The 12,103-nt window shown below is 40.3% G+C and overlaps 1 protein-coding gene across 2 annotated transcripts; it reads left to right on the top strand.

Annotated features, from left to right (window-relative positions):
- The first annotated feature begins 1,438 nt into the window (after nucleotides 1–1,438).
- LOC101170619 (apoptosis-associated speck-like protein containing a CARD) lies at nucleotides 1,439–6,419 on the top strand. Of its 2 annotated transcripts, XM_020710507.1 has the most exons (5): nucleotides 1,439–1,495; nucleotides 2,163–2,183; nucleotides 2,647–4,167; nucleotides 5,286–5,327; nucleotides 6,101–6,419. In XM_020710507.1, exons 3-5 carry the CDS (start codon nucleotides 3,915–3,917, stop codon nucleotides 6,358–6,360), a joined length of 555 nt encoding a protein of 184 aa, XP_020566166.1. In that variant the 5' UTR covers nucleotides 1,439–1,495; nucleotides 2,163–2,183; nucleotides 2,647–3,914; the 3' UTR covers nucleotides 6,361–6,419. The 2 variants fall into 2 exon arrangements, with proteins under 2 accessions (XP_020566166.1, XP_011484148.1); XM_011485846.3 differs by lacking the exons at nucleotides 1,439–1,495; nucleotides 2,163–2,183 and having other exon boundaries at nucleotides 2,238–4,167.
- Nucleotides 6,420–12,103: the final 5,684 nt, after the last annotated feature.

Consider the following 12,103-nt stretch of genomic DNA (forward strand, 5'->3'; position numbering starts at 1 on the left):
GTTCATTTTGATAATGTTTATTGATGAAAAACTCACACACATAAACTGTGATTCATGTTTTTAGGTTCTTCCTAAAAAGTATGCAGTGTTTATTGTTGTGTGTAAATAAATTATATACATAAACCACAAGTTGCTGTTGCGTTTCTTCACAACTAAAGTTTCTTATTGTGAAGTTGAGCTCAGACGGGTTTAACAGCACAGATCTGTTGGTTCTTGTTGAAGAATACTGAAAATTTGTGTTTGTGAGGAATGAGGCTATAAATGACAGAGTATAGACCAGAACATTTCAGAACATGCCCACGACTCAAAACGAAACCGTACGATGAGTGGCATGCTGGTGTGTGTCGGTTGAGTTGCTGTTAAATTTATCAGATCTTTGTTCGCCTCCATGTCGGCATCTTCTTGCTTTTGTTTCTGTTTCAAGAAAGTCTTTTTTTCCTGAGGCTCAAACAGTTTTTTATCTATGAAAATCAGTTAAACTATGAACATTCTCTGATTTAGTTTCAGTTTCAGTAAAAGTACAGAAATCTGAAAAAAGAAATTTGACCTTAAAACAAATGATTTATAGACTACAGTGAAATCATTGGAACTCTGCAGAACTGTAGAAATATAGGACAGGTGCAGACCTTACCCAATTACTTACAATATTGATGGCTCCTCTTCCTGTGGTTACTCTGTGGTTCTGGGAAAACTCCAGATAGATTACTGGCCCATAAAACACAAGGAAGTTGTTGTGAAATAGAATTCTCCTATTGCACTTGAAGGCACCGTCTCTTCTCATTCCTCCTCCCCAGAGAGGAGCAATCAGAGCTGATCTAAGGAACGTTAGAGAACGTCTGTGCCGTGAAAAATGTCGGCCAAAAAAGCTCTGAAAAAGTGTCTGCAGAGTCTCTCCAGCGATGAGTTTCAGGATTTCATCAGTGAGCTGCTGGACAGAGAAGGAGAACGGCGTGTTTACAAAAACCAGGTGGAGGGAAAGGGCGTCATTGAAGTCACAAATGTGATGGTGAACGTGTTCTCTGAGAGGAACGTCCTGAGAGTGGCTGTGGAGGTTCTCCAAGAGGCGAATCTGGGCGGCTTTGCAGACCAGCTGGGTAAGAGTTTCTGTCCTTTAGGGTGGTGTGGATTCAGTTTCAACCTGGATTCTGATTTAGTTTAACTTTAAACATCCAAACATAATTTTCCTCAACTTCTTAATCATTATTTGTTGAATTTCTCTTAACTTCCTGTTCATCTCATCTCTAACTGCTGGAAAGACTTGTCTGTTAAGAAAAGAGACCGTCGTCTTTTCTGCTGTCACACTTCTGGTTTACAATCTGCTTCAATGCTGTTAAAAATGTTCTTCTGTGTTTTACAGCTGCACCTGCATCTGCACCTGCATCAGCACCTGCACCTGCATCTGCACCTGCACCTGCATCTGCACCTGCATCTGCACCTGCACCTGCATCTGCATCTGCACCTGCCCCTGCAGCTGCATCTGCACCTGTTGTGTCAGGTAAAAGGGCTGCATGGCGAGCAGCAGAACGTCCTGTTTGTTGATGTGGATCCAGTAAAAACATAAAAAGCGTTCAGAGTTTCTGTTTGTGCTCCGACTTCTCTTCATGATGTCTACCCACCAAAGAATTGCAAAGGATACGATTTAGTATTATTGTCATTTTGTGAACATGAAATCAAAACAACACAATTTTTTTTGTAGACTTGGAAAGTGATGTAAGTTTGTTTTCCTGCTTTCTATTAAATCTCATCTTTTTATCTTTAGATTACTAGGAAGAGAAGCAGAGAACTTGAGGAAAAACAAAACAGTCATTGCGTTTTTATGTATGCAGGATCATAAACTCTTATTTAGGCGAGTCTGAAGTTTTGGTCAGATTTGACTGAATTCCAGAAAAAGTTCCATTCCTGTGATAGTCGTCTGCAGCTAGCGCTCTATTTTTCTTTGTGACTGCACAGGAAGGATTATGGGATGTAATTTAGTCCAGAAGTTTGGATTTTCAGGCCTTTTTGTTTAGGTAGACAAACACAGCAGTAAAAGTTAAAGAGTTATAACTGATAGAACATTTGAACAAATCATTATTCAGACGTAAAAGTTTGGACCAGATTCTGGTGGTACAGACCGTCACTGCCTGTTGTTGAAGCCTTAACGCTGGTTCTGTCTGTTGCAGCACCAGAACCTGCTGTCCCTGGTAAAAACTCTACGTTTGACACTTGAAATATTCTTTTTGTTTCCTTCTTTTTATTCTTGGCTGTTGTCATGGTTACAGTCTAACTTTGATCATCAGTCGTCTTCTTGAAGTCCTCCATCCTCTGTGTAGTTCTGGTGTCTGGTTTTCGGTTCATTCTTGTCCCTTCATCTGCTTTTCCCCTTTTTCCGGTAATGTCTGTATTAGTGCAAAGCATTCTGGGAAATGGGTGGTTTCAGTACAGTGGTGGAGGAAAATGTTCCAGATGGTGGACACAGAATTCATGAGGATTAAAACATTGATTAGTTCTTTCTCATCGTTTCAGACTTTGGTGGTTTGTCTTTCTGTCTTAGAACCTTTCTGATCTGTTTGGGAGAAATGTAAAATAATCAGGTCCAATCACAAACTGCTCTGAACTTTTCAACATTGTTCTCCTGAAACAATAATTTCTCTCATATTTCCTCAGAAAAGCACTTTGTGGAGAGATTCAGCAGGGAGCTGATTCAGGAAGTGACGTTCATGGAAGCCCTTTTCAAAGCGCTCCTGAACAAAGGCGTCATCACGCCAGAGCGGGACAGGAACATCAAAGCGCTGCCGACCAGGAGGAAGAAGCTGAGCGCGCTCCTCTGTGATGACCTGCAGGACGAAGACAAGAAGAACATCTTCTTCTCCGTCCTGAAGGAGCAGCACCCCGACCTCGTGTCCAGACTGGAGAGGAGTTAAATGCTGGGATGAAACCGAAGGATGTTTCCACCTGTGGAAAACAACGAAACATAAACGCAGCTTCAATGAGAGCAGAAAAAGGAGGAAATGAGATGAAACCCAAACAACATCTGAACGTCTGAACGTTCTACAATCTAAGCAGAGAACTTCGGAAATCCGTCACAATCTGTCAACAATCGAATAATTCCATTAAGGACATCGAATCCCATTCACTTCCTAGTTTTACAGAAATCTTTGAGAGTTTTTTGTGTTGTATTCTTTGTCTAAAATATAAAATCAACTTTTTAAAATACATTTTTAAAAGAAGTGACACAAAAACAATCCAGAATGTTTTCTTTTTGGACTTTTTTTAATGTTTTTGTTCAAAATAATAACAATAAACAGAAGTGGGTGGAGCCTATTGGCCCCCATGTCCAACGTTCAAAATGTATGATGGACGGATTTCATGTAGCCTGCTTTCAAGTGGCAGGGGGTGTGGCCTTTTCTGTTTAAGAACAGAAGTCAGGGGTTTCCTTATGTATATTCTAAAAAACATAAAAAATGAAGAGAGAAAAACTTTATTTTTCAACCAAAGCAAAAAAGAACAGATGTTTGCTCTAACATCTCGTTTTTCTACCAGACAATGTCAGTTTTCATTATTCATTTTCTTGTAAATCTCTGCTGAAAAAAACTGAGAGGATCATCATGACAAGAGGGGGGAGGGAGGAGGGGGGTCTTTGACTGACCCTGGGCCTTAAAATCTGTGAATCCGCTCCTGTTTTCTGCTCTTTTGCTGGAAACATTAAACTTTTTTCTTTTTCATGGTAGACTGATGTGAAAATGTCACCTCTATTAATATATAAAAGGTGAAAAAGATTCTAAAAGGATAAATATTTCTGTTCTAAAAATCACCGCGCGCGCAGATTGTTCTGCTGCTCCGAAACAGGCGGGAAAGACAGACGTCTTCTTCCTCTTCCTCTTTCGGTTTGCAGTAACTTCTATCCAGCTCCGTCTGGGCTTCACTGACGAGACATGGAGTCCAAAACCCCCAGGAAGCTTTTGGCGGAGACGCTGGAGGATCTGACGAAGGAAAACTTCCAGAAGTTCGTCCAGGATCTGGTGGACCGCCGGCAGGAGCCGCGCGTCCGGCGCGGCAGGGTGGACGACAAGAACTTCTTGGTGGTCGCAGATGTGATGGTCTCCACCTTCACGGAGAAAAAGGCGCTTTTGGTGGCCGCGGAGATCCTCAGGGGGATCCAGTGCGCGGCGGAGGCGCAGCAGCTCCGTAAGAACTAGTTCCGCTGTGTCGGTATGGCGCAGAAGCGACCGGGTCTTTGCGCAAAACTGAAGGTTCAAGGAAGTGAAGCTGATAGAATGAAGTTCATCTGAGAATGTGTTTGCGGTGAGAGGTTTAGTTTCAGCGGAGATTAAAGAACACATTAAAAAAAAGAGGAAAAGAAGGACTCTCGTGGTTTCAGTTCTTTCATTTTCTCCGTCTGAAGTTCCTGCATAAGGAAGCCGCCCTGCGCCATGAAACCACCAGATCATTATAGAAACCAGGGTTGGATCCATTCATATCAGAATCTGTGGTTCCTGATCCGATTCATAGTCGATATCCCATTGAATCCGATTCCCTGACTGAAAGTGGATCAGGACATCTTCAGTCAGAACCCAGAGAAACCTGAACAGTGCAGGGGAAGTTTTCCAGATTCTTTGGATTTCTCGCAAGATAATCAAGTGTAATCAACTTGTCCAACAAGATCGATCTGTCTGAAGAAAAGTTGTTAATCGAATCAACCTTAGGTTTTATAAAATCATTTAAAATGAAATAAATTGATGATAATATAGGAAAACACCATCCGGATTGAGGTACAGTAGATTTATTTACTATAAGGTAAAACCGACCAATCACAGCAACAACACACGTGTGACGTCATCAACACGGATCAGTCCATCATTCCAGTCCAATGTGTGGACAGACTGTGAATAAAGTCATGTGACCATCCAGTGTCTAGAATGTTCTAAGAATGTTCCCTTTGGATTCTTTGGATGTGGAAAAACAACAGTGGTGAACTTTAGGAAACTAACATGTGAATGGATTAGACATTCATTCTAGTTTACTTGTTGGTTTGGACACAGATTTCATTAACTTGATGATCTGGAAGAAATCCAAGAATCTGGAAAACTGTTCAGTAGCAGGAATTTCTGTCTGAGTCTCACTGCTGGAAGTTTGGATGAAGAGGATCTGGATCCACTTTAGGACAGAGGATCAGATCGTTAAGAATGAAACAATATGGATTAGGAATACTATTGTCAGCCACTAATTATAATAGAATAGTTGTTGAAATAAATCGTTCCACTCCTAAATGAAGTATTTTCTGACTCTGTTTCTACTATTTTCAGTGAATGAGGCGGGAATATCTTCATCTTCTGGTTCCGTCTCAGGTCAGCTCTGCTCTTTTTTCTATTGACTTAGTTGATTTAATATGAATACACTTGAGTAAATATGTTTATTTGTTTATATTTGACATGTTTTTATTCCTTTTTTTTAATGTGCCATTAGTTAGCATTTGTACATCTATTGCAGATCATTACATGTTAGTAGTAAACGCTGAGGTAAATCTGTGAGCTTTGAAAAAGCAGAACTGATTCTGGATGTTTCTCTTTATGCATATTTGGTAAATATTCACAGTTTTTTTCATAGGTTTATATTAACAGTTACCAAAGGAAGTGAGATTTCTTAAAAGTCATTTTTTTAAATTATTTGGTGTATTAAACACTGGAACGTTCCCTGTAAAAAAAACGAATACGTTTTTTAAAATTCTAGTTGTTCCAGTTGTCTATGAAGACTCTCATTCATCCAGGTTGGTTCCATTGTAGTAGGTTTAGGGGATGTCATCTGGACTTGGTTTTAAAGTTGGAAGACGTTTCACCTCTTATCCAAGAGGCTTTGAATTGACAGAGCCTCTTGGATAAGAGGTGAAACGTCTTCCAACTTTAAAACCAAGTCCAGATGACATCCCCTAAACCTACTACAGTTGTTCCAGTTGTTCCCTGCTGAAGTTGTCGACCATAGAACAACACAAATGTGTCAGAGAGAAACCTTAACCATCTGAGAGAACTAGAACTTCATTTTAGTCCCTTCCAGAAGCCTGAGTTTCAGCAGGAAAACATGTAGACGGAGTCACAAAAATGTATTTTCTCTCCTTCCTCTGCAGGGAAACACTTTGTGGACGAACATTTCAGCCAGCTGATCGACAGAGTCACCTGCGTTGAACCCATCCTAGATCAGCTTCTCCAGGAAGACGCCATCCAGCAAGAGGCTTATAACTTGATCAGATCGAAGCCCACCTCTCAGGCGAAGATGAGGGAGCTCCTGGATCACCTGAGGGCAAGCCCCGCCCACAAGGACATCTTCTACAACATCCTAAAGAAGCAGCAGAAACACCTTTTAGAAGACCTTGAAGGAAACAGTTAAAACAGGTTTTAGAACACGTCAGACGTGGAAAAAATGAATAAAATATCATTTCTACTGGTGGCTGCTTTAGTCTTCATTTGTTTAGGACTTTTGCTGGAGCTCATTTGTATTTAAGCAGCAGATGTTATTGAGGAATTTCTGTCCTTTCAAGGTTGATAACACTGACCAAGTGACTCCGTCCCCCCTGGCGTTCCAAACAGGAAGTACCTTCTGGCTCTAAGAAGCCAAAATCCCACAGACTTCTACAGAGAAATAAACAGCTGTCAGTCGTTCTGGATCTGATACATTTTTTATCATCTTCTTGAGAATCTTGCTAGCTGCAAGCTAGCAGGAGAGCCTGTAAACAGAGAGCTCTCAGTTATGGCTGAGTAGAAGTAGGGTGGGCTTAGTCCACATCAACAGACTCAAAGGTGGATATCCAATGATCTCCTGCTTCTCTGCAGGATTGCGCAGGAACCAAGCTTAACTGTCAAATGAGGAATTGAATATTTCTGGGTTACATTTCCTAAATAGGAGTAATTTCAGGAAAGTGTACTCATGAAAATGGAAAGTGTGTTTCTCAGCTTTGAGTTGAACTTAGAGAACTCTGAAATGTTGAAAGAGGAAAAAGAAGAAAATCCTTTTTCTTGTTCATTCAGAAAATGTCACTAAAAATCAGCTGTTTTCAACAGATGGTAGTGGATCTAACACCTGTTTAAACCACAATGCTGATGTTACATCCCAACACCTATACACTTTATATCTGGTCCCTTTACCTTTGACAATTAACGTTTGATTGTAACAAAAGCTTTACCACCTGATAATATTTTTCTTTTCAAGAAACAAGTCCTTTGCAAAGCGCTGGTCTTTTTCTTCCATGTGATAAAAGTCTTTTTTTTTTTTATTTATACATTGGCAGCCAAATCAGGAATTCATTATATTAACATAGATGGGTGCTTTAGCACATTAAAAGCCTAACTTTAACTTTCAGGTCCAGAGACCCCCTTTCTTAAAAAGTTGCATAAATCAGGTGTATTGTTTTAAAATAAATCTTTATTGACGGTTTAATAATCATACAAAATTTGAACAAATTTGTGTACAAAATAGACCAATATAGAACATTTATCAAGACTATCATTCAAACACACAAAAATATAAACCGATAAAGAAAAACTAAACAAGATACAACAACATGAAGATCTGCTAGTCAGAAGTAATACATTTAATAACATATAAATAAATAAACAAATAAAAACGTTTAAAAAGTTAAAATATACAAAAATAAAATAAAACAATAAACATACATTAAAAAAGAAGTAATACATTTATAGGTTCTAAATGGTGTAATTGCTTCTGATAATTTCAGATTACTCAATTTTAATTTTCTTTAGAGATATAATAGGTTTTTAAGTGTTTCTTTAACATTTTGGGTTTGGGGACCCTCTCTAACCCCTTTCTCGTGAACATAATATTTGGCCAAAATTATGACTAAATTTGATACATATTTACCAGAATAATTATAAGAAAATACTGTTTTATTTTGTGGGTAGTATAACATTTGTTTTGTGAATTACTTTAAGTATAAATACTGTGGCGTTCTGGGGGTTAGCCCCGCCTTCAACCCCTAAGACTCATGGGAAGTGGGGAATCTTGGTGTAAAAAGCATGAGTGAGAGGGCTGGGAACAGAAGTGAAGTCCATTCTGATAGCCTGTTTGTGCATGTTCAGATAAATGGGCTTTGATGCTGGAATCGTGATTATGCAAACTGCTGACCTCTTAGCTTTGCAATGTTGCCACTCTACAATGAGGCCGCTTCATCAGCAGCTCGGTTCTTGTTTCCCTGCTACAGTTGGGGTTGTTAGAATACATAAAGACAGTGTACAAAGATGTGTTTAATATTCAAACTTTTATTTCAGACTCAGGTGGTCCATAGGAGGAAAAGAGAATAAAATAAAACATAAGATACAAATACAGTATTTATAAATAAAAAGTAAAAAGATATAACTTAAAAAGAGTATAATCGCTGTATCCAGTGTTTCCTTAGGGCAGAAGTGTAGCGGCATGAGCTTCTTTTGGGATCAGTCAGAGACATGATAATTGAGTTCTTAGATTTGTCCAGGCGTTCCATGAGGCTGTATGTAAGCTTGCGCAGTAGAGCTTCACAGGTGGGGATGTGAGCGTCCACAAACAGCTGACTGGCTCTGTACCACCTGGGCACCTGTAGCAGAAGCCTAAAAGCATCATTATAGGCCACTAAGAATTTGTGGAAGGTCCCACGTCCATAGTTCCACCAAAGAGGGGCCGTATACAGAGGAGTGCAGTAAGCTCTGAACAGCGAACACTTCACTTTAAGAGAACATGCACTGAATTTTCTCATCAGCATATTTGCCTGAGCATAGAGTTTACAGTACTGTCTCTGAATGTCTCTATCATCCCTCCAATCGTCAGTAATGAAATGTCCAAGATATTTGATAGATGATGTTTGTTCCAGAGGCGTTCCACAAAGCTTAAAAACAGGAAAGTTTACATTTCTGTCGTCTTTGGTCCTTACGATCATTACTTTGCTTTTGGAGGGATTGTATTTTATGTCAAAGTCTCTGCCTTAATCAGAGCAAACCTTTAAAAGTGTTTGTAACCCAGCACTGTAGGGGCTAAAAATGACAAGGTCATCAGCATACATAAGATGATTAAAGGTTTGACATCCAACAACACATCCAGTTTTGCACAGATTCAGATTAGTGGATAGGTCATGAATATACACATTGAATAGAAATGGAGAGAGGATCCCCCCCTGTTGAACTCCATTGCTTACATAAAAAGGCTCTGATAAGACATTGCCCCATTTGACTACCATTGTTTGATTAGCATACCAGAAAGCCAGGAATCGTACAAGACATTTGGGCACTCCTCGATTAATTAGCTTCTGAAAAAGCTTGAGGCGGTTGACCCTGTCAAAGGCCTTAGTGGCATCAATAAAACACAGAAATACAGATGTATTCAGATGCAGGTATTTCCCAACTATTTCCTGTAACGCGTAGATACACATATCAGTGCCGAGACTTTTTTTAAAACCAAATTGGTTCTCACTTGTTAAAAGATGCACTTCGAGTCTAGTCAATAAAACATATTCTAAAATTTTTGAAATGTTGCTGGAAAGGGCAATCGGTCTGTAGTTCGACAGACTATTTAAACTGGCGGTCTTGTCTTTGATGACGGGAATTAATACAACTGAGAGAATTGAATCAGGCCGGACTCCATGGGTTAAAAAGCCAGTGAAACACATGGCCAGCAGGGGCAGTAATTTAAAACTTGAATATTTTAAATGCTCGACTGTGATGTCATCAAGACCACATGCTTTGCCTTCTTTTATCTTTGAAATTGCATCTTGAATCTCACTTGCACGAATAACCATTGTGTCTGTAAAATCCACATTGTCAATAGAAACTGCATGACTTTTTACCGAATTAAGCAGGTCAGAATAATGCTTACGCCATAAATCAGCAATGTTATCAGCACCACATACACCTTCAATGTTGGATGGCAATGAAGTTTTACGATTATTCATAGAATTAACCTCCTTCCAGAATTTATGGTAATCATTATTTTGTAGACCTCTGGCCAGAGAGTCTGCTCTCATCATGTTTTCTTGCCTTTTGAGAATGCGAAGTGAATATTTGAATCTAGCAGTAGTCATTTTCTTGCTCTCAAACAAGGCACCTTGACGAGGCTTCCCAGCTTCATGCCAGAGTGTGAAAGCGTCCCTGGCTGCAGCATGATGTTCAGCTACAAAGTCATTCCAGCCTGGCTTGACAGTCCAGCTTTTAAGACTCCTGCTTCGTAGGCAAAGACTACTATCTTTTACAGCTTTTACTATATTTTCATAGAGTTTACACAATTCATTGCAATGAGTAGTATTTTTGCAGTTTGGATCACAGCATGCCAGCGCATCCCTGGGCAATTTTACAGCCTGCAGCTGAGCATCGGTGGTTGCTGTGTATTTATTGATGTCCTCATTTGTAACTTTGGACCAATCAAGTTTATCTGTAAGATCGTTATTATCTTTCGCCACAAGAGATGGTACATTTGCCACATTTAAGGAGAAGATTATTGGTATGTGATCAGAGGTAGCCAAGTTATACAGGATTTCTATGTTACTCAGAGAAGCATGAGCATCCGTAGTACAGATACAGTGGTCCAGCCATGAGGTGGAATGCCAGGCATCACTGATATAAGTAAAGCTTGTATCTGGGAGAAGTATTTTACTTGATAAGGTGAGATTATTTTCTTCACAGTAAGAAGTTAAATGATTACCAAATATTGATGAGTCATCTGAGAGATCAGCATTAAAATCTCCCATAACAAACACACAAGTGGAGCTGCTATCCTCAATATATGCTTTTATGAATGCTAATTTGTGCAAGAATTCGTCCTCCAATAGATTAGACTCATAGGGCATGTAGACATTTAGAATTGTAAATTTCTTTTCATCAATGTCGATTTCCAAGCCAACAGCCCAATCAACATTAAGCCTCACAACATTAACAGCAGCATCATACTTAACATTCCAGAGGATAGCCACGCCCCCAGGAATTCTACCTCGAACGATTCTGGTACTCAGATCAGTGGTGGATTCACCAGCACCATGGAAATCCACATGTAATGAGTTTAGATTGTCCAAGTCCTGTTTGGCAAGCCAAGTTTCTTGCAAACATAATACATCACACTCATTCAAAAGCTTATCAACGACATAGCGACTGGATTTATCTGCAACACTGTGTCCAGACCGCAAGCCACGCGTATTATATGATACAATCCGCATGATGATTTGTTGTCAAGTAAGATGACACAAGAGGTTTAGGCGTTGGATTCACCGCCATCCCCCACAGGAACTGAGGCCTTATTCACACTCCGAGTGATTTCTGGGGCCAGAGAACCTCTGGCTGCAGAAGTTTGTTCTTTCCGGCGGGGTTCATAGTAGCGCCTCACATAAACACCATCAGGCCAAAGCTCAGGCGCGTACATGTCTGCCACAGCGTTACATTCAGCCGTTATGTGAAAGGAGCTGAATCTTCCATGAACAGTCTCAATTTTCCTGCATTTAACTTCCCGTCCCATCTTGCCTTCCAGGTACTTGTTAAGTGTAACAGCATCCAAACTTGGGTCAAATTTGGTTGCAAAAACACTCACCATCTTCGTCTTCACTGCGTGAATATTAGAAACAGAGGCAGTTCCAATAATACCGGGAGTTTTGCGCGCACGACCAGCTGCGCGATTCACTTGCGGCTTTGAAACTGAAGCAGGTTTTACATCCATTCCTTTCTGCCGGCGTCCTTCTCGCACAACAACAATCCACAGTGGCGTCGGAGCTTGTCCTGCAGGCTGTTTGGCCTTACTGCACGTTGGTTCCTCGGCGTTTGTTGACTCAGCACCGCTGAGTGGTTCAGCGTCGGCGCGCTGCTGCTCCATCATAGTGATCCGGTTGTCCATCGATGTCGTTACAGCATGAAGATTTTCATAAGCAGTAGTTTGAGACTCCAGAGTGAGTTTCATGCAGCGCATGTCATTGTTTATTTGCTCCATCCGTGCCAGCAGCGCTGAGACATCAACATGGTTGAATGACACAGGAGGCAGTTCATCCAAATAGTGCGAGACAAATCTTGGAATATTGTCCCCACACTCGTTTAGCACTTTCAAACAAATCTTTACGTTGTTAATATCCTTTTGCGTGCCTTTGTGAGTGATGCAGCGTTGAGAGGTATTAGGG

This window comes from Oryzias latipes, chromosome 16, assembly GCF_002234675.1.
Source record: "Oryzias latipes chromosome 16, ASM223467v1".
Lineage (NCBI taxonomy): Eukaryota > Metazoa > Chordata > Actinopteri > Beloniformes > Adrianichthyidae > Oryzias > Oryzias latipes.